Here is a 27771-nt window from a genome sequence, read left to right on the forward strand (position 1 = left end):
GGACCCCGCAGGCTGCCTTCGGCGCTGCCTGAGTCGCGACGCCGAGCCTCTGCCGGAAAGGCCTCCACAGCCTGCCCGCCCGGCCGCTCGGTGCGTCGGCGGGCCGGCCATGGACCAGTGCGTGACGGTGGAGCGGGAGCTGGAGAAGGTGCTGCAGAAGTTCTCGGGCTACGGGCAGCTGTGCGAGCGGAGCCTGGAGGAGCTGATCCAGTACGTGGCCGGGCTGCGCCGCGAGATCCTCCAGAGCGAGAGTACGTGGCGGGCCCCGCGGATCCCTTCCCTGCTGCCCCCGGCTGCCCTTCCGCGCCGCGCAGGGGAGGCGGGCCGAGGAGAGGCGCCGGGCGGCCGCGCCTGCCTCGGGACCTCTGGCGGCGGCTGTAGGCCGCGCTCTCTCCTCCCCCGCCGGCCCTTCGCCTCGCTCCGCCGACTCCGGGGCACCTGGCGGCGGCGGGGGCAACAAGTCGTTTGAGTTCTTCTGGAGGCCAGGCTGCGCCTCCTCCGCCCCGCTGCCGCCTCCGCTTCCCTGCCGGTGCGTGGGTGGGTGCTCGCGGGGCGGGTGGAAGGAAGGAAGTGTTTGACGCCCCCTCTCCGCCGGGGTCCACGTCCGAAAGGCCCTGCTGTAGGCGGGCGGGAGGGCAAGCGGGCGTGGGGGAGGGGCCGCCTTTGTGCGGTGTTGCGGCCTTGCTGGCTCTGACGCCCCGCAGGCCGCTGGAGCTGCTGTGTTTTCGGGGGCTCCATGTCGGGCCCTTTGGTTGTGGCCTTGGAGGGGGCAGCGAAGCCCCCACTTGAGGGCGGGCTGGTTCTGGCCGTTGGCCATGGTGGGGTAGAGAAGGAGGAGGTAGCCCTAGGCCGTTTCTGGATGGGCAGGAAAGCTCGATGATGTTCCCGCCGAAGAACGCGGGGGGGGGGGGGGCTTGAGAGTGGGCGATCCAGAAAAAGCCGAAGGTGCCTTCCCTTCTTTGAAATGAGTGAGGTTTCAGGCTGGAATTCTACTTCAAAAGTAGCCATTTCATCTTAAAGTAGTTGTATTAGGTTGACTGGGACTTACAATTAAAAGCTGACAGGGTGACTGAGCGATGCAAAGGTGAAAACAAATGTGATCTCAGTAAGGTAAACCAGTAACGTTTGAAAATTAACCCTGGTCCATGTTCCTCAAAGTTCCCACGTGGCTGCAGAGTGAAAACGGAGGCCCCGGAGATTTCTTCTGGCATAACAAGAAGGCTACCAATAAACCAAGAACAGGAGCGTCCCCCGTCCTGTTGCCCCAAAACACCCAGCTCCTGAGATAAGAAGATGAGCTTGGCTTCACAGCCCACTTTCCTCAGCCCTTCCGAAAGTCTCAGCGGGGCTGACCATCACCCTTCCCACAACGGGCCCCTTGTGAGGCTGTGGGGCTGGCACAGGGTCCCGCAGCAGCTCCCTATGGAGGAGCGGGGACTACAAACCGGCGCTCTCGACCGCCATGGCCACTCTCTACTCTCTTGCAGTAGAGCACAGGTCTGCTGGTGTCAGGTTAAAGGTTCAGTGCGCAGGCAATACACTGGCCCAGCCCTGCCTTTGAAATGTCCCCACATCAGCTGAGGTGGGAGAATCTGGAGGGCGACTTGTCTGACAAGTTTGTTTCTTGCCAGGCCTCCTTCACGGATCTGCATTGGGGGGGAGGCTTTCAGAGGCAAAGTTCCAGTCCTTCCCAGATAGTTTCTGCAGACTCTGAAGTCCTTAGAGTTATAAAAAGTATTGCTTTGTGAATTAGTGGAGAAAGTGTTCCTGGGGTGCAGGGCAGTTGTGACCCCTGTCACTCTTGTCTGTTCTGGCAAATCACTACTTCAGAAGAACCAGCCTGATTTTTCTCCATGATATGAGTGTCCATTCAGGGTTAAGCCAGGACCAGCATCTGCTTTGTATAAGAATGTGCGTAGGATGACCTCGGGCTGTATGCTCCTACTTTGAACAACACTACTTTTCCCAACAGCCTCAGCTGTTCTCCTCTCCAAGGTGGAAGTAAATATTCCTGTAGATGTTCCATAGAAAATTATAGGCAGCTGATAAAATGGGAATAAGTTAATACTGACCTTACATTCTGTCCACTACATGCCTTAAACTCTTCTGTCACTGTATTGTGAGGAGGATATATTGGAAGTTTGATCTGGCAGCTCAGACTGGGTAACATTTATCATTTCCTCTCTTTGCAGGATATCTTTTCTGGTGTTTCTAGAATGTGAGGGTCCTTCCCTCAAATAGTCTTTCCCTAAGGATATCTAGAAAGTGGTTTTGAGTGCAGGAGACATACATTTTGCTACTTGGAATATCTCTACTTCAGTTATTACCAACACAGTAGAGCTGTGTAGGACTGAGCTAGCATGTTGTAGGATGGTGTAGGACTGAGCTAGCATATTGCTTTTGGTAATTTTCATGGAGAAGCTATTGCCTGGTGCTAGAATTTATGTGAATGCCATAGGTGGAGGGGAAATGAGCATACATCTCTAGAAATGCAGCATTTCTGACAATATTGAAAATGGGGTGGGTGGGGAAGAGTTGAATCCCCCCCCCCATTTTGCATGACAAAATTTGGGGGGAATGAAATATGTGCAATATTGATTTTCTTGTATTGTCAAAGGCTTTCACGGCCAGAATCACTGGGGTCTTGTGGAGTTTCTGGGCTGTATGGCCAGTAGCATTTTCTCCTGACATTTCGCCTGCATCTGTGGCTGGCATCTTCAGAGGATCTTCAGAGGAAAATGCTACTGGAACACGGCCACATCCTGGTAACCCCACAACACCCCATTGTCTTTCTTATCAAACCGAAACTTATTGTACTGCTTTATTTATTTAAAATTTGCATCCTGTCCTTCCACCTCAAAGTGGGGCTCAGCATAACGTGTATAATTTAGGATAATAAACATACTACCTGGTATATTTAGGGGACCCCCTTTGTTTCTTGCAAACAAAGTGGTAAAGACATGTAGTGCTTGGAAGAGAGCATGTGAGCTGCTGTACCCTTACACTATCTTGGTGCATGTAACTTAGGCCCCTTCCGCACACGCAAAATAATGCGTTTTCAAACCACTTTCACAACTGTTTGCAAGTGGATTTTGCCATTCCGCACAGCTTCAAAGAGCACTGAAAGCAGTTTGAAAGTGCATTATTCTGCATGTGCGGAATGAACCTTAGTTTCAATCATCTGAGAAGCATGAAAAAATGAAAGTTAAAAAGCACACAATTTGTAGTCTAGAAAGACTACTTGCATCTTTAAATAACTATTTTCTGAAGTCAGGAAAGGCATAGCAGCATATTTGAATTCCATTAAAAGTTAGCATTGAATACAGGGAAGTCGTGCATTAGTATAGTATGTTAATTGTGGGTAAAACTAGCCAAATTCAAGCAATGAACGTATCTTTTAAAGTATGTTGTATACATATATGGTGTATGCAGGATTTGCCATTCTTTAATAGTGTATAGTGTCTTTATGTTAAATTATTCTTTGGCTTCTTTTCCTTTTAATTCTCTGGATTTTCGAAATTTCATTCCAGATGTGTAATTTTGTTTTGTGTTAAAATCTTGGCAGTCTAACAATGTTTATTCACAACACATTTAGCTCTTTGTTTTTCTCTTATCTAGATCAAGACGGGGATCTCTCTGGAACAATATCGCTTGTTATGACCCAATGTTGTAAACGAATAAAAGATACTGTCCAAAAATTGGCCTCGGATCATAAGGACATTCACAGTAGCGTTTCCAGAGTTGGAAAAGCAATTGACAAGGTATTTCATGGTTTGCATTTTCTTAGAGTCATAGAGTTGGGAGGGATCATACAGGCTGTCTAGTCCAGGGGTAGGGAACCTGCGGCTCTCCAGATGTTCAGGAACTACAATTCCCATCAGCCTCTATCAGCATGGCCAATTGGCCATGCTGGTAGGGGCTGATGGGAATTGTAGTTCCTGAACATCTGGAGAGCCGCAGGTTCCCTACCCCTGGTCTAGTCCAACCCCCTGCTCAATGCAGGATCAGCCTAGAATCTCATCCCTGAAAGGTATTTGTCCATCAGCTGCTCAAAGACTTCCAGTGAGGGAGAGCTGACCACTCCCTTGGCAGCTCCCTTGCACAACTCTTACTGTAAATATTTTTCCTAATACCCAGTTGAAACCTTTCTCCCCATAATTTACACACATTATTGCATGTCCTATCCTCTGTCAACAGGAACAGCTCACTGCCCTCCTCTTAAGAGTGACAGCCATTCAAATTCTTAAAGAGTGGTATCATGTTCCCACTCAAGCTTCTCTTTTCCCGACTGCACATTCTCAAGTCCCTCAAGCCCTGGTCATTTTGTTTTGATCTCTGTGTTTTAACATCCTTTGTTTGATCACTGTTGCAGTCCTAAGCACAGTAAACATCCTTTAATACCATTGAAATCAGTTAACTTAAGAAGGTGTGACTCTGCTTAGGAATGCACTGTAATAGTATATTTGGTGATGTTTAGGAGCATGTAGATCTCTCCACTCTCTTGCACCATTCCTCATTCACTTCACAGGCTTTTCAGGTTATATTTTGTCTAGCAGTTGTTGGGCTCACCAAACCTTAACTTAGCCTTCTACTAACAGATAACTAGTTAAATACTTTATGCCAGACTAATATTCTCTCTCTCTTTCTCTTTCTCTCTTTTGGTTAGAGTAACAAGCTTGGTAGCTTACAAGAATGCTGTAGTTGTAGCATACCTGGATTTCAGTAAGCCTTTGACAAGGTTCCCCGTGATATTCTTGCAAAACAGGCAGTAAAATGTGGGCTAGACAATGCTACTGTTAGGTTGATTTGTAATTGGTTGACCTAGTGAACCCAAATGGTGCTCACCAGTGGTTCCTCTTCATCATGGAGAGAAGTCACTAGTGGGGTGCCACAGTGACTATTTCTGTCCTAGATCCAGTGTTGTTCAGTGTTTTTATTAATTACTTGGATGATGGAATAGAGGGTAGGCGAATTAAATTTGCAGGTGACATCACATTAGGAGGGTAGAGGACAGAGTCAGAATTCAAAATAACCTGGAAAGATTAGACAGTTGGGCCAAAACTAACAAAGTGAATTTCAACAGAAAGGAATGTAAGGTACTATACTTGGCAGAAAAAAATGAAATGCACAGATATAAGATGAGTGACACCTGGCCTGACAACAGTACATGTAAAAGGGATCTGGGAGTCTTAGTAGACCACAAGCTGAACACGAGTCAGCAGTGTGATGAGCAGCTTAAAAAGCCAATGGGGTTCTGGGCTGCATCAGTAGGAGTGCAGTGTCTAGAATCAAGTGAAGTAATAGTACCACTTTATTGTGTTGGTCAGACTTCACCTGAAATACTGTGTTCAGTTCTGGGTACCACAGTTTAAGAAGGATTTTGACAAGTTGGGGCAGGGCCAAAGAAGGGCGACCAAAATAGTAACAGGTCTGGAATCCATGGCCTTTGAAGAGAGGTTTAGGGAACTGGGTATGTTTTGTCTGGAGAAGAGACAGATAAAGGGTGACTTGTTAGCCATGTTTAAATATTTGAATGGATGTCATATTGAAGAGGGAACAAGCTTGTTTTTTGCTGCTACAGAGGCTTGGACAGAGTAGCAAAGTCAAACTACTAGAAAACAGATTCCACCTAAACATTTAGAAGAACTTCCTGAGGGTCAGGGCTATTCGACAGTGAAATATGCTGCCTCGGAGAGGTGTGTGTGAGGAGTCTACTTCTTTCGAAATTTTTAAGCAGAGGCTGGATGACCATCTGTTGGGATTGCTTTGATACTGTATTGCAGTCTGGCAGGGGGTTGGCCTTGATGGCGCTTGTGGTCTCTTCCAACTCTATGATTCTGTGCTCTAAGAATATACCTGAATTTAGGACTGGGCTTAAATGGGCTTGTCCTGTTGCAAGAAATCCTCTCCTTGTGCAAAGGGGGAGCTCTTGGGGTGGCAACACACATGGTTTGGAAACATTTGTCTGCTTTAAGGTTTCAATTGCATATTACTTCCCACTCTGACAAGTGCTCCTACTGAGTGGACTATCAGAGGAGATGCATAAAACACCTTCCCTGGTCAGGTTTTGTAAAGTACTTTTTAAAGAGGGTGTGGTTTTATTTTGTCAGGCTTGGCTGGCTGACAAGCATAGTTTCCAAAGAGAGAATGCTATCTTCTTCTTTCTGGGCTTGCTTTGTTCTGGGGGGTGGGGGGAATAAGTGGATGGTTTGGGCTGTGTCTCTGTTAATTGTTCAGCTCTTCCTGTTTCATAGATGTTACTATAAGGCGTTGATTATTCAAAATTGCTGTAATCAAAGAGGGAAGGAGGTACCAGGTTGTGGGTGCAGATTCCTGTCTTTCAAGTGGCAACACCAACTGTAAGGGAAGTGATCCATTGTTCAACTGGGGCAGTGCAGACTTTCTGTCCCCTTCTTAGAAAGTGCTTTTTCAAAAGTGGGAGCTGGGTTGGACAATATCTTTTGGACTGAAGGTGCCCCCCTCAGAAGCATTGTGCTTTCAGAGAAAAGTTAATGGAAACCAGCATGATCCTTTTTGCTGAGAAAAATAGAATTCTGAGTAGTCCTGTATTTGGTAGGGCTGTGAGCCCCATCTTGGTTCCCTTGATTCCTGGTTTTAATACAGTTCCCAAATCAGGTATTCTTTTGGCTCCTTGGGCCGTCTCTCTAGTAAGAGTGAGAACAGGGCTACACATCACAAAGGCCCTGCAGGGGTAACAAAACGTCTCTCACAAAATAAACACCGATCCACTGAGCACAAACCTTCACCTATCCTTGTATGTGTGTGTGATTGCAGCACAGTTGATCAGATCCTGAAGGGGAAGTTCCTGCTGCCTTTCCTAGGAGCAACCAAGTGGGGCGGAGTCCTTTGCAGGGACATGGCTCCGGATCTGTGAGCCATCAGACTCAGGAACCAATTTAGTCAGGTTGTGGCAGCTTTCTGTGTTTTCTCCGTTTTGCATTCTCCTTTGTGTCTGAAGTCCTTTTCTGTTTTCTTTATTTCTTTCCTACAAGTTCTTGCATCTACCTTCCCTTCTAACTCTGTTTACTCCAGATTATTAGGGTCTGTTGTTCAGGAGAGCCTGTTCCCAGATCTCCTGGGCATAAAAGAGTTGGATTACATGTTGGTCAGCTCTTGAGTGAACGAGGCTGTGCTTTTCGCTCGAATGGGCCTGTCAGACTGCCTCAAAGTGACGTGGCAGGTTGAGTGTGTGTGGTGTTGTTTCAGAAGGGTGCTCCAGAACCGGTGGGCAAGTGGGCCCCTTTACTCCTGGCTTCCACCTGCTCTTGTGGGAGAAGTCCACGACAGGTAGGAAGGCAGTCCAAACTCTGTAGCAGGAAAAACTGAGTTCTGCTGTAGTCAAATTAAGCACATGTCCATTTATTTGTTGTTTGGGTTTTTTCACCTAGTTCATTCTGTTTCTTTTGCTCATGAGCTATTGGCAGGAAGCTATGCTGCAAGGCAGCAAATAATAACACAATAGTAATTATATTAATAGTATACTTGTGCTTTGTAGTACTTCCCCAAAGTCTTTAGAGTACTTCTACGAGATTGTAGGTAGCAGCTGTGGGGGGAACACACCAGATCTGGGCATCTGCTGGTGGCCTGCCTGAACATTATTTGTCCCCAAAAGATGCTGACAGTGTGCAGATGTGAAGCGATGTGATCTCTGGCAATCCATCAGTGGCTTTCCTGGGCCACACCTTTGCCAGCCTGTTAGGCAGTTCCCTCTGTCCTGACCTTCTCCAACCCTGACACAAACACAACTGCAGCTAACCCAGAGATGAGGAAGAAGCCTCTAATGGGTCATTAGTGCTGGCTGACCCTGTTGCTGTTGACAGAGCTGAAATCGGAACTAACAAGGCAGAACAGACAAGTAGCTCAGATCTTGGTGATCGAACAGCTTCCGCTCCTCCTGACTCTGGACCCTCACAACCAGCTGCTGTTCTCAGCCCACCGGACTCCCCACCCTTACCTCCAATTACAAAGCAGGTGCAGGTGTATGAGAAAAGAAGTATAGGAGAGAAAGAAAGTCTGGGGATAGCTGATGACAGCTGCCGGCACTCAGCTCAGCTGATGACCCTGATTACACTCTCAGGCGTAAAACAGAAGCTGAGAGTGAACTGCCTCTGCAGGAGCAACATGTCTTGGCTTGTGTTCCCACTCCCTGCAACCTTGGCCTGCCTGCTTGCCTGAACCTGGACCGGCTGTGACCTTGGACTGTTTGACTGCTCTCTCTTGGACAACACTATGGCTTGGACTCTCTCTGTCTTCGTGTTTCCTTGACTTGCCTGGACAGCTTTGGCACTCTGCTTGGGCATTGTGTCTACTTCCTTGGCTTGACTGGACTCTGTGACCACGCCTTGCATCTGACCCTACTCTTGAGATCAAGCATCAGGAGTGCAGCCCGTGACAACACCCTCATTGCCTGAGGCCTTGTGTTAGAACCTCCTACCTCCACTGTTGGTGTCTCCCAGGGAGGAGAGTTTGTACTGCTGGGCTGTGACATAGCAGTGGATCACCACTTTCTACCTGGCTGCATCCGATTTAGATTGGGAGGCAGCACTCAGCAGTGGACTTCACATACATTACCTTGTCAGTGATTATTGCTCTATAATGGCGGATGGGTCTTCTCATTCCTGTATTGCTGAATGTGGACTGGAGCTGAAACAATGGTTTTTCCCAAGGTGACCCTACATGAGAGAAGACCTTCCAGTGAAGATTCATAGTACTGTCCTCATTCCATCATGATTTTTAAAATTTACTCTGCACCCATTTTCCATAAGACTTTCTAAAGGAATGAAAGATGGGATTTTTGGACTTCTGAATTCTGTATCCACTATCTATTGATGCTCTTCCATAATGTAGTCTATGCTATCTTAACTAGTAGTTCTTGCATAGCCACTGCTGACAGGCGCAAGGTGCTTATGCAACTTCTAATTAACCCTGGGGCCAATGTGGTGTAGTGGTTAAGAGCAGGTGGATTTAAACTGGAGAACCGGGTTTGATTTCCTGTACATGAGCGATGAACTCTCATCTGTTCAACCATGTTTGTTTCCTTGCTTCTGTACATGAGGCCTGCTAAGTGACATTGGGCTAGTCACGGTTCTCTCAGAACTCTCTCAGCCCCACCTACCGCACAAGATGTCCATTATGGGGAGAGGAAAGTCTAAATGGGTTGCCTGCTGGCATTCTGTTATCCCCCTTTTTAAAAAGTTCTCTTTTGACTGGTAGTCCTTTGGAATATGCTAAACCACAGTACTCTATACATTAAGTGATAGAAAAGAGGGGGAAATTCCACAAACAATTCACTGTGAATGAAGTACACTCCAGAAAGGACTGACTGTGCAGAGTCACTGAGAGTCAAATAAGTGGGGAAAAATTCAAAGAATCCGCCCATTCAGCCCCTCCCCCATGTTTGTGTGGAGTATTTCAGAGCGGGGAATTTGAGAGAGGTAACTACAATTATTTGGAGACCTCCAGCTTCTTGTAATCAGTGCAACTATCAAATAGTGGGTCATGAAGGAAGCAGTCATAGGTGACCTTTCCTGGCCTGTGATGTGAATGTAATAAGTGGGCAAAAAGTTGGGCACCCAATTCTTGACCACACAGATGATGTGTTTGGCCTGGAGGAAGAGCAACAGTTTTTCTCCCTTGTTTGCCAGACTTAGCTTCATGAAAACATTATAAATTGGAATGCTGTAGAGTAATTAAATGCTATAGGTAATTAAATAGATGACGGAGGTTTAAGTATCTGAGGAAAGAATGCTGTGAAACTCTCAAATCTTCTCCTAACATGTAGCGTTTCCTGTGTTTAAATTCTGAAAAGTTTGTCAGATAACTGGCTGCCAAATGGAATAGAGATGAATAAGTCAAATCATTTCTGTTTATTATTGTGTGACTCTGAAGGTGTATTTTATACTGAAGAAGCTGATGTTGGGTGAGGAGACTAGAGGAGCCAAGAGTCTGCCTCACTAGTGGAAATGCAGAAGGGCTTGTTTTCCCCCAACTGAACTCTTGGATTTATACTTCACAGAATTTTGACTCTGACATCAGTAGTGTGGGGATCGATGGATGCTGGCAGGCCGACAGCCAGCAAATTCTAAATGAGGTGATGGTTGAACACTTTTTCCGACAAGGGATGCTGGACGTAGCTGAAGAGCTTTGTCAGGTAAGCCCAGCTGGAATTCCTCACTCCTAGGAAGCAAAATAAATCTTTATTTATTTTAATGTTCTAGTGAGATATTAAAATATTTTTGTCGATCAATAAAAATGATTAACGGCTGCATGAATGTTGCTTTGTTTTTCAGGAATCTGGACTTTCAATAGATCAGAGTCAAAAAGAACCATTTGTGGAGCTTAACCGAATATTGGAAGCGCTTAAAGTTAAAGTTTTGCGACCAGCACTAGAGTGAGTTACTCAGCAACGTGGGAATCTTTAACATTTTTTTGAAGTATTTCCTTTAAGAAATTCTCAAGTTGGAACTTGCAAGTGATTAAGCTGAATTTGTTTCCTGTTCTAATTGCACTGAGATCCCAAGGTTTCAACGGGGTTAGGATTTCATGGACACAGGAAAAAAATGGAGACCTCTTCTGGAGCATCCATGGTGATACCTGGTATGGTCTGAGTCCAGTGCAGTATCTAAATAGCTTGCTGACTTCAAAATTTGAAGGAGGCAGAGCTCTAGTTTGAAAGAGAATTTGAAGGAAGCAGAGCTGTCGTTTGAGCTTGTGTTTGATGGCATTGTTGTGGAGTCTTTCAAAATGTCCCCTGAAAACATATAAAAGATTATGGCAAAAATATTGCTTCAAGCTGCAGTGTGGTTTTAAATATCCCAGTCAACTGTTTCAAGCTTATTGCTTGTCTTTTGCTGGGGAAAGTGCTGTCAAGTCACAGCTGAGTTATGGTGACACTTGTGGTTTTTAAGGCAAGGGATGAACAGATGGTTTGCATTGCCTGCCCCTTCATAAACACCCTGGTAAGCTCCCATCCAGGTACTCACCAGGCCTGGCCCTGCTTAGCTTCTGACAGCTGATGAGATCAGACCCTCATTTAATGTGTGGAATATTCAAATTAGACTGATGATTACAAAGTTATGTCTGTAAATAGGAGATTGTCATGTACCTTAAAGCAAGTATGAGGTACAGAGTGCACGTTGTAAACAGATAGAAATATAGGTTACACACAATTATGTCCAATTAATATGATGGTGCAAGGCTTACGAGTTAGTCATCTGGATATAAAGTATAAGGAAATAGTTAGACAATAAGCTTGGCGATCTTGTTGGCTTTGAGTCACAGGCAGCACTGCCTTCCCAACAGTGTTTTTGAAATAGGTGCCTCTTCCTGTGCTGCATTTTGTTTTGGTGATTTATTTATTCTTAGAATATCAGTTTCTTGTGAAATGAACAGCATAACTTAGTAGTAACTGCAATTAGACAATGGGAAATTTTCAGCTTAAACTAAGCCCAGTGATCCATCGTGGAATACAACAAATGTGAAATAAGTTTACAAAAGCTGCTTAATCCATTTGACCACTATGCAAGTAATTTTGATGCATTCCACTGCCCCCACCCCCGCCCCCAAGCCACCTTTTCCCCAGTTCACAGAAATGTCCTGGCTTGATCACCTGGTGATCATTTTTATTTACTAGAGGTGTGCAGAGCAGTGGCTGTTAGTAGGCTTGTTTTAGGATGAGAGATGTTGAATCAAAGGGGTTTCCCCGGAGCATTGGCTTGGTTGCAAGTAACTGTCAGCTTGTCGTGGAGTTAGTTCCCCCTCCCACAGCTTCTGTTAGGCAGCAGCTCCTGTGAAATAATCTTCAGATTTCAACACTGGGTTCAGAATGAAACAGTCCCAAAGTAGTGACAACTGACTGAACAGGAGTTGATTTTAATTATATGTATGTATTTATTTGTTTGTTTGTTTGTTTACATTTATATCCCGCCCTCCCCAGAAGGGCTATATTGTACCTCTGGGATGTTCTATTGGCTGTATGTTAAGGTTCATAAGTAAGCGCAGAAAATTAGTTGTCCTTCTATAAAACTTGAGATAAATGTTGAAATGATAAACCACTATTCTGATTAGGGTGAACCAAATCTAATTTTGTTTCAATATCTCCTAGGTGGGCTGTTTCAAACAGAGAAATGCTGATGGCGCAGAATAGCTCTTTAGAATTTAAACTGCACAGGCTATATTTTATTAGTTTATTAATGGACGGAACTGCAAACCAGAGAGAAGCACTGCAGTATGCTAAAAATTTTCAGCCATTTGCTCTAAACCATCAGAAAGGTAAGCGAAGTTAAATGTGATAGAGTTTAGATTTGAGCGTTACTTTTCCATTGTCTCTTTGCATTTCACTGCTGGGGTTTTGCCTGCTTAGAGGGTCAGCTTGAAAGCTTTTCAAACCTTCTCTCCTAATGCAGTGTTGACTGTTCACTCCTAACTCCATGGAGCTGTCTGCTCAGTTCGGTTATGTCTTCCACAGTGGCTTCATCGTTATGTCAGACAACTGTTATGATCTTCTTTGTGTACTTACTACTTGATGTTTCTTGGCTATTGTTTTAATTTGTCGTGGATAGGTAGCCAGCCCTGACCCAGATAGCCCAGGTTAGCTTGATCTCTTCAGATCTCAGAAGCTAAGCAGGGTTGGCCCTGGACAGTATTTGGATGGGAGGCCACCGAGGAAGTTCAGGATCATGATGTGGAGGCAGACAATGGCAAAACACCTCTGAAATCTCTTGCTTTGAAAACCCTACAAGGTTGCTATACGTCAAATGCAACTTGAAGAAAAGAAAGTAAAGAAAGTCAGGCAGGCAGCCTGCATATAGTTCCTCTTTGTATTTTAGGTGGCCTCAGGTGCTGTGCTGCTAAAGGCCATTTTCAAAAGTGGGGATTGTGATGGCAAAAGGGAGGACTTGCTGCTTTTCTTTATACAGTGGAACCTCGGTTTTCGTTGGTAATCCGTCCGAAAAGAATCGATGAAAACCAAAACCAATGGAAACCGAGGCAAACTTTTCCATAGGAATCAATGTAAATCCAATTAATCCGTTCTAGGCACTCCAAAAACACATACCAAAAACACATTTTTGGTGAATAAGCATAGTATTTAATGCTGAAAACAGTAACAAACAATAACACTAGGACCAGCTTCAGAGCCAGTGGACCAATGTCGCACCAGAAAGCTGTCCAAAGAGGTCTGTTTCTGACACCTCTTTAAGATTTGTCTGAAAAGGTGGCTAGACATTGTCTTTAAACAAGTTGCAGACACGGCCTGCAACAGCTTTGCCTGGGTGATTTGTCCGGGTGACAAACCCCTGCACCTTACTGCAAATCGATGAAAACCAAGGCAAATCGATGAAAATGACACATTTTTCACTGAAAAAAATCGATGAAAACCGAAGGCAATAAAAACCAAGGTCCCACTGTACTGTGTGTGTGTTGACCCAGGAACTCAGCAACACAATATTTAAGGGGTTTTGGGATTTTGTTAAAAAACAAAAAAGGAAGAAATAGAGATTGGTAGCTTACAAGCAAAGCCAATAAAACATACTGGAAACACAGCTAGAAACAATAAAACACAATAGAAACACAGTTCAGTGAATACATTCAGAACAATAAAGCGTTGTATATTTATACAACGCCCTAGTAGTGATGGCATCTGGAAACAAGTTACTGGACACCAAATTTCTGTCTGTTCAGACAGGTAGGAATTCATGTAGCAAGCGTAGAAGCTTTTGGGACCACCCTTTGAACCCCTTGGTTCTCATTCACTGACCCTACTCACCATGAGTAGTGAGCTTCTCATGGCAGTGATGTCTGCTAGAGGTATAAATGAGTTGGCAGCCCTGAGGGTCAACCCATTATTCCTAAAGCACCTGTCAGGGATGCTCTAGACTGCATTCAGGCCCCTTCCAATTTTATGATTCTCCCCAGGCTGCCAGATGTGCTATCTGTACTTCATAGCCAGATTCTTCACACCGTACCTTGCATCTAGTGATCTGTTACAGCTAACCTTGTGGAGGATTGAAGGAAGCTCAGCTCAATACCCAAAAACCTTCTATCAGAAGATACTATGTGTAAGCAGAAGCACTTCACAGTGTTAGCTTCTTAGAACAGGCGATTCCCTCTTAGAATGACTGCTGCATCTCTAGTTTCTGGGATTGGCACATTCATCTCTCAGGAGTCATTTGGCTGCCATCTTGACTTTCTCTCACAACCTCTCACAGAAGAATTCTCATTATTCTCTCAAACAAAAGTTAAATAATTTTTCCAGGGCTTTATTGTGCAGTTCGGTTTTTGATCTCTTCTTAGGACCTGCAGTCTGTCCTCACCAACTTATCGATAAGCCTTTTAAGCCAGTAGCCGCATGTGATCTTTTGTCAGTCAAATTAGCATGTTTAGGGGTGAACTCTGCCAGAAGGTATCTGAACTCTGTGCCTGAATGCTGACTCCCTTTCCCTTGATATCACAGGGACCATAATAGTTCTCAGGTCAAATACCTTTTTTCCACCTAAAGTGGTGTTGGGGTTCCATGTCAACCAAGATCTGATCTGTCCCATCTTTTATCCTTTGCCCATTTCTGAGCAGACCCCCCTCCCCCAAGATATCAGGAGAAGAGATTAAAAATGTCCAGAAATTTTAAGTCACAAAAGGGGGAATGTTCTGTTCTCCCTTCTTCTTCTGAAAAAGTGGAAATTTTGAGAAATATTGAAATATGCAATATTAAACCTAAACTTATTTTATGTAACAACATAAAATGCATAATTAAAACTTAGCATAGCATATACAATTGTACTGTTTAGGATGTTTATATATTTAAATTCCACACATATCTTTGTTTTCTATAAGAAAAGCTGCAAATTTACCAAGTACTTGAAAAAGCATTTGGAAATTGCTGTAACCTATGATACCATAGCCTTTAATTTTGTCTTCTGACAGGTAGGAAACAATAAACACTGAAGGTAGAAAATAAATTCTGTAATAAAGGCAGTATTTTGTTTGCATGGAAGTGCTTTTATTAAGTTACAGTGAGTGAACTATTGACACATCTGGATATTAAGTTAACTATTGTGCCACTGTGTGGTAACAATTTACTATCATTGAACACATTATAGCATGTTAATAGTTACATAAGAAAATTGTATATGATTAAGCAAAAAAATTTAAATGTTGTATATGAGCTTATTTTTGGTACTTCCCCAAATTAAGAAATCATAGGAGATTTTCCCACAGTGCTTGCCTTCCATTTTTTTTCCAATGGAAAAATTACAGAAAGCCCCAGGGGAGGCATAAAACGGCTTTCTGTGACTGTAAAGGGTTATGCCTCTGTAATGCAAGTCCATATAAGGAACATAGACCTGCATCTCAGAGACTGTGTGAGTGGATCTATTAGACAGTCTAACTTCGTTATGAACTGGCCCACAAACCCTTTCCGTGGAGAATGGGAGCCCATTTCACTGGTGCTCTGGCCTTTTCAGAGCGGTACCACTTTTAGAACGATGTTGAACTGCCATCTAGGCTTAGCTGTTAGCCTTCATTATGTATTGCATGAGCTTCTTTTGAATTGGCTGTTTTGTGCGGTTCGGCTGATGCACCTGTACCAGCCTATGTCCACCGGGAGAGCCAGTGTGGTATAGTCTGGACTAGGATAAAAAACCAGGTCCAAATTCTTGCTCTGCTGTCGAAGGTTTCTGAGAGACCTTGGGCATGTTATTATCTCTGAGCCGGCCTGCACATACAGTTGGTGTGAGGCATGACAGAGATGGCAGGAATGATTTTACAAACCACTTTAGTTACCCATTGGGGAGGAAAGTAGGATAAAAATAATAGTGATCCACAGAGACCACAAAGGCAGGTTGCTTACCTGTCATACTTCGTCTGTGCATTCAGATGACCCACCCACCTTCCCCATATCAGGCACCTTTCACTTGTTGTATACAGTTGGAAGGACAGGAAGGTGTGACTTCACCTCTTTAGGCCTTCATAATCTGAAGCTGGGATTCTGTGGGGAGGAGATTTTGTGCCTAGCTCTATAAGTTTCTGAATTGCTACAATATGCAGGCGCAAAGCGTTTCACTGCAAACATAGGTAACTGAATCTACTGAATTATTTTTCTGGGTTTTATTTAATTATCTTTGTTGCAGCATTTAAGACAAGAAGCAAGAAATAACAAGACTACTGTACTGTTCCCAATTCTTCTCTATACTATAGCAATGCTGTCTCTATTTGTAAAGCTGTTTACTTTTATTTCTCAAAGATGTACATTTGGCCTTCCCTGACTTTAGTTTCCATGGAATTCTTTTAAGCAAGTGCAGGGGATTGCGCTAACCCCAGTGAAATTCTGGAGTTCTTACTTTTGGATTCCCATCTCTTATCATACGTTGATGTTGACTTCCTATCTGAGGACAGGGAGAGGCTGTTCAAGCAAAGTGAGCGTTGAACACTCCTTTGAGCATGCAGAACTTGTGGTTCTATAGATCTTGTCCCAGGGATTGGTGGTCCTCTGCTTCTGACTCCTTCCTGTTCTTGAGGCTGAAAAATATGAACAATCTGGAAACTAGATTCATTTAAGCATTCTAAGTTCCACTAAATATGTATTAAGAGTACTTGATCTGAAAGATGGTAAGTGCAAGTTGTTTTGCCTCTGTGTATTTAAATTGTCCTTGTTTCTGGAATAAATTTTTCCTGCTTGAATGTATCTTTTGCATATATATATATGTATATATTGTGAAATATCTGATGTTCAGATCTGTTCTTTCACAGATATTCAGATTTTGATGGGAAGTCTAGTATACCTGAGGCAGGGAATTGAAAATTCACCATATGTCCATTTACTGGATGCAAACCAGTGGGCAGACATCTGCGACATCTTCACCAGAGATGCCTGTGCTCTACTGGGACTCTCTGTTGAATCACCTTTAAGTGTTAGGTATGATTGCTTTCCTATTTGATGATGATAACGTTGCCTGCCTAAAACACATCTCGTCACTGGTACTTCAGGAATGTTGAAGATTGACCTACAGTCCTTTAAACAAAGAGAGCTATGAAATGGAAGTTGTACCTGGAAAAGATTACTTTGACAATCTGTCATAGAACTGTGTGTGTGTAAAATGCTGTCAAGCCACAGCTCACTTATGGCGTCCCTGTAGGGTTTTCAAGGCAAGAGACGTTCAGAGGGGTTTTGCCATTGCCTCCCTCTGTGTGGGCTGAGAGAGTTCTGAAAGAACTGTGACTGGCCCAAGGTCATAGTAGACTCTTATTTCACACAAAGAATAATGTTGGATACCAAAACATGATCCCTAGTGGAAAATACCTCCCATGTCATGCCTCCCTCCCTTGTGTTAAGGTTGACAGGGAGATGCTGTTCTGGATGTCCTTAGAGGTTTAGCTTATTCATCAGTTGACCAACAATAAATAAATGATTTAAAACCATTAATATTTTGCAAAATAACATTTGCCTGTAGGCAAATACCCCACAAAGCCAAGAATGCCACTATGTAGCTGGCAGCTGCTTTTGTTTCTCAGTTGATTGTAATGTCATTTGTTTGCAAGGACTTTCTCCCCAGCTCTACAGCAGTCGGGGCAAATCTAGCAGCAAAACAAAGCTTCTTCTGCTTGTAACTACAGGCATCTTTTGTTTTTAATACTGTGATTGTTTTGCTTTCTTTTGGTGTTCCTTCCATTTCATGAGTTCCGTCCAATTTCATCCATGTAATCAGCCCTGCCCTGGATAGCCAGGATAGCCTGATCTTATCAGATCTCAGAAGCTGAGTTGGCCCTGCTTGATATTTGGATGGGAGACCACCAAGAAAGTCCAGGGTTTTGAGCAAACCACCTCTGAATGTCTCTTGCCTTGAAAACCTCCCTGTGGGGTCGCCATAAGTCAACTGTGACTTGACAGCAATAAATAAATATGTGATTCATGTTTCTTTGGAATGATTGAATTATTTCAGCCCATCTGCTGTTGCCCTTTGGACTTAATAAGTAGACAAGCCTTTATTGGCATTCCAAGTTACAATAAAACAATTGTCCATAAAAGACAGATAAATACATCAAACATTTAGGGTCTTATCAATAGTGTAGTCTAGATGAACTCATCAAAAGTGCCATTCCTACATGCTTCTTTACAGACCAGCTCTTTGGACTTCATTTCTGGCCTCTCCAAAACTTGCCAAAGTTTTATGACTGACCCATAGATGTTCGAGGAAGAATCTTCCATGACCTTCCCTGTGACTCTCTTATATGTAAAGAATTGCCAGAGTTTTTCCTTTTGGTGGTTTAAGTTCTGTTTCCATCATATTGTGACTGGCTCATGAACTAAAACTATGAAATTTCCAATATCTCTTAAAATAGCTCTGCTAAGAATCCCAGTGGAGATTCAGAGGTAATTTGATCGTCAATATGAATGACATCAGTTAGAATAAAATGAATAATTTATTTCTCTAGAAAATAAACAACTACATTCCTTTCCTTGCTTTATTTTCTGATATTCTTATGTTCAGCTGTTTTGTTCTTTGGATCAATCTTTATCATACTATGTGTACTCTTAGATTTATCTAATTAATCTGTTAGGTCTACCTTATGTTACCAACAGCCTCCTTAGCCATAGCTGCAGACGTACTTGTTTGTGTGTTTGTTTGTTTGTTTGTTTGTTTGTTTTATATACCGCCCTCCCCCTGAGGGCTCAGGGCGGTTCACAACAAGGTTTGCCCTTCACTAGTTTGCTTAAGAAATTAAGGCTGATTTCTAGGGAAAGGTCCACTTACCTTTTTGGGTCTTTTAAACCTGACCCCAAAGTGGTGATCAATTGGCATTCCCCCGGGCATGTAAGGAAGGACCAAGGGAGCCAAGCACTGGTGCAGCCTTTCCTAGCCTCCCTTTCAGGATCTTCCTAAATTCGCAGAATTGGCAGAAAAAGTCCCTTTTTGAATAGGGGAGAACATGCATTTTAAAAAGCCAATGTTAGCCATCTGGATGGGGCGTTTTCAAGAGAGGTGTGCTTGGTGACATTGGGCCTTGCTGTGATTAAGAAGACAGAAGTAAACAGAGATTCTTTTTTTTTTTTTGGCTTCATAATGCTTAGTAATGTGCGTCACAAATTGGCAGATGGGTGCAAATAAAGTGGCTGTGCTTGAAGAAATGACCCCTTTACGTGGATTGTAGAGCCCACAATGAGAGGTGGAGGCCACTGCCGTAAAGCCAGGTTCTCTGAAGTCTTCTGCCTCCTGTAATGCCTGTTCATTTCTCTGTAAGCTTATTAAGGAATGAATATGAGTCTCCCAAGTGCAGTACCGAGGAGTGCTGAGTGATGGCTTTTCCCATCCCAGATTATGCCGTACGGTTTGGTCTTGGTTCTGTTGTCATTAGTAATGACATTAGCCATTAGTTGGCCATTAGTAATGAAAATTAAATTGTACTGGTGTATTTAGAGCAGTTCTGTTTGGGGCTTATTTCTTTCCTCCATTCTCCTCATAAAAGTGGACAGGATGTTGCAGTTCACATGTGCTCCAGTGTGGATTTGTATATACAGAGGGAAATTAATCCTGATGCTTATGCCTGGAGCTACTCTTTGTTTTCATTTACTTTTTGTCCACCCAAAGGCATTCCATTGTGGCTCATAGTTATGCATTATTTTATAAACACTAATGGTCCAGAAGTACACAAAGGAATGCCAGAATCTCTTGCTGTGTCCTCTGCTTATTGTAGCTGAAGTTTCAACATGTCCCTCTGCCGACCAATCTCTGGTCTTAACATATTGCTCTGTTCCCCAGCTTTTCAGCAGGTTGTGTAGCGCTGCCTGCTCTAATCAATATCAAAGCTGTGATTGAACAGAGACAGTGCACTGGTGTTTGGAATCAGAAAGATGAATTACCGGTGAGTACCTTTGTGTATCCAAGCAGACAAGCTGATGTAAGAAGAAGAAGAAGAGTTTGGATTTATATCCCCCCTTTCTCTCCTGCAGGAGACTCAAAGGGGCTTACAATCTCCTTGCCCTTCCCCCCTCACAACAAACACCCTGTGAGGTAGGTGGGGCTGAGAGAGCTCCGAGAAGCTGTGACTAGCCCAAGATCACCCAGCTGACATGTGTGGGAGTGTACAGGCTAATCTGAATTCCCCAGATAAGCCTCCACAGCTCAGGCAGCAGAGCAGGGAATCAAACCCGGTTCCTCCAGATTAGATACACGAGCTCTTAACCTCCTATGCTACTGCTGCTCCACTGCTGTAACCATTTTCACCCTATGGAACTAAGCTAAGTTTTATGTAGATAATTAATTGTATAATATTGCTTTTATTTGTTACGGTTTGTTTTTCTGTTTCTAAATGGCCTGTAAGCCATAATAAGCACTGAACTGAACTACATCTATTAGTACCTGTCTTAGGAAGTCAGTTTGGTGTGGTGCCTGAACTGAGCATTAGCATACCAGAATTAGGCACTGATACTTTTGTAAAACATGTTTTGTGCTCTGTATGTTTTAGTATGATGTTTACATTGACAAATAATAGTTACAGCTGTTGCTTCACCTCTGGAAGCTTCTGGACTATAGAGAGAGGAATATGGAAGAGACAGAAAAAAACCCATGAGCCTTTCTGAAGTATGGGTTTACTTGACTTCAGAACTGTGATTAGTACAAATCATGGTTTAGTGTGATGTCTGAATCGAGCCATTGTGGATAGTTACTTGAGAAGGATATTTCTTTAACAGAGTAGTAAGGAGGTAAAAGTTGAAAAAGTTCAAATTAAAATTTCTTTTATGATTTTAACACTGATACATTGTAAGCAAGTGCTTGATGAGTAACTTTTCCGGCATCCATCCTGACTTCCTTTCTCTTGAAGTCATAGGATGAGATTTTATGTGATAGTATGTGTACATTCCTGCTCTCTTTGGTCTGTTTTAACCTCCATAAAAGGTAGTGAGGGACAGTCAACGTCTATTCCCAGCATTCACTTGGCCACTGGTAGTCTTGCTTTCCATTCCAGGAAGGTAAGTTTCCTGTTGGTGCTACTGCTGTGTGTTCATCAGCAAGAACTGTTTGCTTTGGATATCAAATATAGCAACCCTGAACTTCTTTTTAAAATTTTGGATACCCATGTGAGTTTTTGATCTAAAACTTGCCATGACCTTCCATCTTTTATTTTTGTACAGATTGAAGTCGACCTCGGTAAAAAGTGCTGGTACCATTCAATATTCGCCTGCCCCATCCTTCGTCAGCAAACAACAGATAATAACCCTCCTATGAAGTTGGTTTGTGGTCATATTATATCAAGAGATGCTCTGAATAAAATGTTTAATGGCAGCAAGTAAGTAAATATCCTACTCATTTAGAAAATTGAGTTCATGACAAAATTTAGTATGCTTGTTTTGGAGATGAGGAATGGTGTGATAAGTAACTGAACCATTACATTCATAACTGCAAAGAGGTTGGAAGTAAGAAGAATATCTGTCAGGGGTTTCTGAAGGAAACAACAGTCTTGGACTCATTCTAATCCAGTTTTTGTGCTGGTCAAAGGACAGGGATGGTATTGATTTCCCTCACGGATGACCTCCAGTAAAGCCTGAAATGAGGCGGGTTGGCACTGCGGTTACTGCTAGGTTGACCGTGGCATCCTGACCAACCACCTTGCCAACACTGGGAGTCATGAGTCAGCCTTATTGTAGCTGCACCCATTTCTCCAGGGTCAGGAACAGAGGGTAGCAAACAGTGGGAGAAATTCCACATGCCATTCCATTGTATTCAGAGTCCCATAAGGGGTGTTTCCCTGTTGGATATGATTTAACATCTATATGCACACTGTTGCCAGGTTGATCAGGAAGTTTAGACTGGATTGCCATCAATATGCTGATGACACCCAGCTATATCTGTTGATGGACAGTCTTCCAGATGTATTGGCCAGCTGTTTGAGAGCCATGATTGAATGGTTGAAAGGGAACTACTGAAACTACATCCAGCTAAGATGGAGGTCTTGTGCCTGGGCTGGGAGGGTGTGGGTGGGAGGTGCTGATTGCCTACCCTTGACAGCATCCAGCTGATGGCTGCATCAACTATTAAGAATCTGGGGATGTTCCTTGATGCCTCTTTGACAATGGTTAAGCTCGGCATTTTACCATCTCCTCCAGGTGGAACAGTTGGCACTTTACCTGTCCCATTCCTACGGGGGGAGGGAAGCTGTGGGGATGTGCTCTGCTTTTCCTTTGCTTTGCAGGTGCTTATCATGAAACTGCCCTTGAAGTTCTGTGGTTGAATCTGACTCTCAGGCTGGACCCTTTCTGTTACTTTGGTTCATATGCAGGGTGGGGATTGCTACATTATATTATCTACAGTTTTGGCACCATCTCGCCAGAACTGACTTCTGCTGTTACTTTGCTGTCATAAATAAAATCCTTGAGCCCATCAAGCGAGTTGTTCCATGAGCTGAGAGTTTGACACCGAACTACCCACAGTGATCCATACAGCAATCATCTGTAGACTGGACTACTGGAACTCATGCTACACAAGGCTACCCTTGGCCCTGCTGCGGAAACTCCACCTGGTGCAGAATGCAGCAGCAAGGTTCCTTACGAGGTCCTCGTGGCAGGCACATATTAACTGGTGCTCCGCCATATAGATTTGATTTTTTTTTAAAGAGCATTTCAGTGTAAATCATTGCTTCACTGTGCCATCATCGCATGTCGATTGGTGGGCCCCTCTCCTAGCCACTGTGTTCACACAAATTAACAACTCTGGTATAATTCTCAAATCCTGGTTATCGGCGATAGTGGTACCCGATAGTGGTACCCATCTACAAAAAGGGAGCCACCTCTGACCCCTCCAACTTCTGCCCCATCAGTCTCCTATCTGTCATTGGGAAGATCTATGCGACGCTCCTTTTATGGAAACTCCAGAAATGGGTTCAACAAACACATACCATCGGGTTCGAACAAATTGGCTTTACCAAAGGGAAATCCCCGCTCGAGCATGCGATAGTTCTAGCCCACCTAGCAGCCAAATATGCAAGCAGGCCACATTGCAAACTCTATGCTGCCTTCATTGATTTGAAGGCAGCTTTTGACACAGTTCCCAGAGGACTTCTCTGGGCCAAGCTTGCTGCTCTTGGTATTGAGGACAGACTGCTCTTCCTCATAAGGCAGATCTATTCAGGCACCAGCTGTCGTATCAAGTGCCAATAAAGGCTTATGTATGTATGTATGCTTCACTGTGCCTTGGACTTTATATTTATTGTCTTGTGTTGATAAGGTTAGTCAGATTAATTAAAGTGAGAAACCACTAGGCCTGCGGATAAAATCTATAAAATATTGGGCAGGAACTTCAGAGCCTCTGGCCGTGATACTTGCCCCCTAGTCCCTCTGCCCCAGTCTTCAAGGGACCATCAAACAATATTCAGGGACGGCAGAACCAGGTTGATCAGGAAAACGGCACAAGGAGATAGATCTGTGCATTTCTACAAGAATACTGCAATTTCTATACAATTCATGAACTGAACAAATGCCTCTTTGCTAATAGAAATCATAACAAAATTGTGTCTTGGTCAGAAAAGCACTGAATAATTCTCTAACAGTGGGACTCTGTCATCCAAGCTAGCTATGTCACACCTCCAACTGTTCAGGTTGGGCTTTGCAAATTTTTAGCATGCCGTTCTGGACTGCAGGGGGCTGTTCTCTTTCGGTTGGAATAGCCCTGCTGTTCAAGTAGTTCTCCTTCAGTGGGGCTCCATCATCCACTGATGGCTAGGTCACTCCCCCTACTGTCCAAGCAGAGCTATGAACATTTTTCTTCCCAGGAACTCCAGGGGGCTGTCCTTCTTCCTTCTCTCCAGTTCTTGTAGCCCTGCATCCAACAGGTCACCTTGTGAGAAGCTCCTCTATAAAATGGCAGATAAGGGTGAAGACAGAGCTAAATCATCTGCCTCCATGGCTGCGGTGACAGAAGAAAAAGACAAAAGACACCTTACCTGGGAAGACCTAAGGGACTAGAAGCAGCCCTGCCAAGCTTGCCGGAGGTGAAAGGGGCCGGGTGATCTGCTCCGGCAGAGCTGCCCCAACCCACAGCAGCCTCATCACTGGAACTGGAGGGTGCATTGTGAGATCTCCCAGGCCCTCTGATTCTAAGGCGAGCGGAGGAGTCATCACCTGAACTCAACCTGAACAGCCAGAACAATGGTGAACCCGTCCTTGCTATGCCTGTTCGGGTGGAGGAGATCGGGGGCCCAAATACCGGGGACATCAGGCCAGGAATCCGTTGCATGACCTAGACTTCCAAATCCTTCTGCTCTCTTGACAGGAAGCCATCTTCTGTGCCTCTGCAGCCACCTTTTCCCACCTCTCCCCTTTCCATGTCATCAGGAGATTGGGTGGGAATGCTTTCCTGGACCTTGCTTCAGTTGCTACTGGCCCAGCAATTACAAGGGAGAGCAAGAGAAACTTCAGGGTCAGATGGGAGCCCAATATCACTGTACAATCAGCAAGAAAGCTGAAAGGCAGAGACTCCACTCCTGCAAAATGGGCACGGCATTCCCTCTCCCTTTTATGGCTCTGACAGGGAGGTGGGGGATGAGGCGTCTGTATGTTCTGTTTCTCCTCCCTGTAAAGGTTGAAGGGTGCTAAAAAGATATGCCACCTCCATGGATTCCTTATAAATAAGGACAAGAGTTATCTTCCCCCACAGAAGAACCTAGTCCACCTGGTGGCCAGGATTGTATCCACTGTAGGCAGAGTTTGCTTAACATCAGAGAAACAGTTAAAGATCAGACACCAGATTAAAAAGACATGCAAGAAGAGCCCAGAGGATAAAATGAAGCTCTCAGCTCTGCTGGGGCTTCTCATTTTCACTTCAGACAGGGTGCCTGGAGCCCACCGCCCTAGCAGGCCCCTACGGTGGATGCTGCTCCCCTTTCAAAAGGAGATTGACAAAAGAAGGCACCAGTCGATTGTCTTTCCAGAGACCTTGAGGAAACAACTAAGGTGGTGGCTATGCCCAACATATCTGAACCAAAGGATTCCCTTTGCACAGCAACAACAGAGCAGTGTCACTACATACGCCAGCAAGAGCAGCTAGGGTGCTCATTGTTTGGCCCAGGTGGTCCAGGGAATGTGGTCAGTGAGAGAAGCCACCATCAACAGCATCAGTTGGTTAGAACTCAGAGTGGTCAAGTTCGCTTTGTTAGCCTTCCAGCTGATTGTCAAGGGACCACACATTCTGGTCCAAATAGAGAACACCACCACAAAGGTTCATATCCATCAACGGGGAAACCATAGCACGTCTCTTCACAAGGAGGCTCTGCTGTTGGTAGACAGGGCCAAGGCCAATGTCCCCAGTCTAAGAGCTTGGACTCTCAGTGGCGTTTCAAACATTAGGATTAACATGTTCAGCCACACTGTGGAAGACCAGAGGGAGTGGTCTCTACATCCTTCACATTTCCAGCTGATAGTAAAAAAATTGGGCAACCAACAATGGACTGATTTGCAACCAAACAGAACCACCAGGTGAGAAAATACTTTTCTTCTGGTTGTGGTGGGTTTTCCGGTCTGTGTGGTGGCCCTGGTCTGGTGGATCTTGTTCCTAACGTTTCGCCTGCATCTGTGGCTGGCATCTTCAGAGGTGTATCACAGAGGGATGCCAGCCACAGATGCAGGCGAAACGTTAGGAACACACGGCCGCCCACCACAACCAGTTGAATCCGGCCGTGAAAGCCTTTGACAATACTTTTCTTGTTTCTGGGGCTACTAGTAGCCCCTCATTGTAGCAGCAGATTAGCCTGCCATCCTTTTGCCCTAAGCCTTTTCATCCAAGAGAAAAGAATTGGCTCAAGTTGGATGTGTGATGGGCACTCAGAACTTATATGGATAGAACCAAGGAGTGCAAAGCCTTGAAGATTTCAGTCACCAGATGGATCAAGGCCTGCATCAGGATGGCGTGTGAGATCCACAACTTCAAGGCACCAGGCAGTGTTACTGCCTATTCAACTCAGCCAGCGGCAGAATTTGTGGTTTTTACCACCAGGGCTCCAATTGAAGAAATTTGTCATTCCTAGTCATCATTTTCCACCTTTGTGAGACACTGTTTGGATCAACATGAAACCATCAAGGTTGTCTTTTGAAGGAGAGTCTTGCAACAGGTCGTGGAGCAAGAACTTTGAGGTACAATCGTGTCTCTATGTGTGTGCATATACACACACACACGGAGAAGAAGAATTTGGATTCATAGCTTGCCTTTTCTATAAGGCAGCTTGCAAACTCCTTTCCCTTCTTCTCCCTACAACAGACACCTGATGAGGTAGGTGGGGCTGAGAGAGTTCCAAAGAACTGTGACTACCCCAAGGACACCCAACAGGCTTCATGTGTAGGAGCCGGGAAATAAATCCAGTTCACCAGATTCGAGTCCACTGCTCATGTGGAGGAGTGGGGATTCAAAACTGGTTCTCCAGATTGGAGTTTGCCTGCTGCTAACCACTAAGCCACACTGGCTCTCATACATATACATGTAATGTAGTTTTTTTCTGTGTGCTTTTTTCCTCCCAGGAAAGGTGGCTGTGGTATATGACCAGCCGGGATGATGGAGCCCCACTGTTAGAGAATGACGCATTGGACTTATTGGGAAGGTGTCTTGTTTTCAGAGGGGTGAAGTCATCCCCTTCTACCCCCCTTCCCACAAAAAAACCCCTCATATGAAGGGAAAGCCAAAGGGTGATAAATATACAGCTAGGCTTTTTATGACTGGAAGGAGACAACCCCCTACAGTCCTGGACAGCATGCTAAAAATTTGTGTTGGCCACATGAATAGTTGGAGGAGTGACTTAACCAGACTGGATGAGAGAAGACCCCTTTCACTGTAAGTCCAATATTTCAGTCTCTGTCTTATAAGGTAAGCAGCATGTGTGAAACATTAACCATGGCTCAGCAGAAATTTGTCAGGAAATTAGTATGGGTTCAGAAACTGGTGAATGAAATCGTCTCGGCGTGGGATTGGCGTTACCTGTGCATGTTCTCTTTTGAGCATTGGAATGCAAGATGGATTAGAAAAACAAATGAAAATGAGTGACATAACTCATATGATTTGAGACTCAGGGACAAGGGGATATCCAACAGGCACAGGAAATTAAAACAGTCCTGGGGTGGGGGAAGTGCATTAGAATAGCCCCAATGCCTGCTTTTAGACAAATTGAAGGGTGGAACCCAGCCACTCAAAGGGCGCAGAACTGTAAGCTCTTAAATCTTGGCCTCTGGTTGTTTTGCCTACTGTCTGTCAACCTGATTGAAAACCATGGTGCCATTGAAGGGGGGAGGGAAGGGCTATTCCAACATGTTTCTAGGGCACTATTGCAAAAACCCGGCAAACAGCAACCAACTAATCCATTTTCTTTGTCTTTAGATTAAAGTGTCCCTATTGTCCCATGGAGCAGAGTCCAGGAGATGCCAAACAGATATTCTTCTGAGGACAAGATTGACTGTTTAGTTCAGATAAGAGTCAGACACTGACTTATGGGTTTGGTTTTGAAGACTGCAGCAGGCAAATGTTCCATCTGCACATCGTAAAGTGGAATGTTCCCTATATTTGTTCAAGCCTAACGCACCAGATTTTTTTTGCCCACAGTTACTGTATGCATATGATTGGGGAAATTGCTGAAGTAATATATATATTAGGGCTTTTACTCTATCCTTGGTCTCCATAGCTGACCAAGAAACTACACCAGCAGTTGTCATTCAATGCAGAACTTTGTACTTAACTCTGTGGTTTCTTCACTTTTTAAAGCAGATGGCAAACAACCTCCTTGTAG

At 44.3% G+C, this 27771-nt stretch overlaps 1 protein-coding gene across 3 annotated transcripts; it reads left to right on the plus strand.

Annotated features, from left to right (window-relative positions):
• On the plus strand, positions 1-27771 carry RMND5A (required for meiotic nuclear division 5 homolog A). Of its 3 annotated transcripts, none has more exons than XM_048517203.1 (9): positions 1-251; positions 3619-3761; positions 10037-10171; positions 10311-10411; positions 12125-12291; positions 16765-16930; positions 19773-19875; positions 21146-21300; positions 27366-27771. In XM_048517203.1, exons 1-9 carry the CDS (start codon positions 110-112, stop codon positions 27427-27429), a joined length of 1176 nt encoding a protein of 391 aa, XP_048373160.1. In that variant the 5' UTR covers positions 1-109; the 3' UTR covers positions 27430-27771. The 3 variants fall into 3 exon arrangements, with proteins under 3 accessions (XP_048373160.1, XP_048373161.1, XP_048373162.1); XM_048517204.1 differs by having other exon boundaries at positions 56-210; XM_048517205.1 differs by lacking the exon at positions 1-251 and adding an exon at positions 323-529.

The sequence above is a fragment of the Sphaerodactylus townsendi genome, linkage group LG15, assembly GCF_021028975.2.
Source record: "Sphaerodactylus townsendi isolate TG3544 linkage group LG15, MPM_Stown_v2.3, whole genome shotgun sequence".
NCBI lineage: Eukaryota > Metazoa > Chordata > Lepidosauria > Squamata > Sphaerodactylidae > Sphaerodactylus > Sphaerodactylus townsendi.

What these genes read in the sequence shown, in the direction of transcription:
- RMND5A (XM_048517203.1), top strand. Translation starts at nt 110, where the DNA reads ATGGACCAGTGCGTGACGGTGGAGCGGGAGCTGGAGAAGGTGCTGCAG. An exon ending in CGAGATCCTCCAGAGCGAGA is followed by an intron (nt 252 to 3,618) that starts GTACGTGGCGGG and finishes TCTCTTATCTAG; the next exon opens with ATCAAGACGGGGATCTCTCT. An exon ending in GTTTTGCGACCAGCACTAGA is followed by an intron (nt 10,412 to 12,124) that starts GTGAGTTACTCA and finishes AATATCTCCTAG; the next exon opens with GTGGGCTGTTTCAAACAGAG.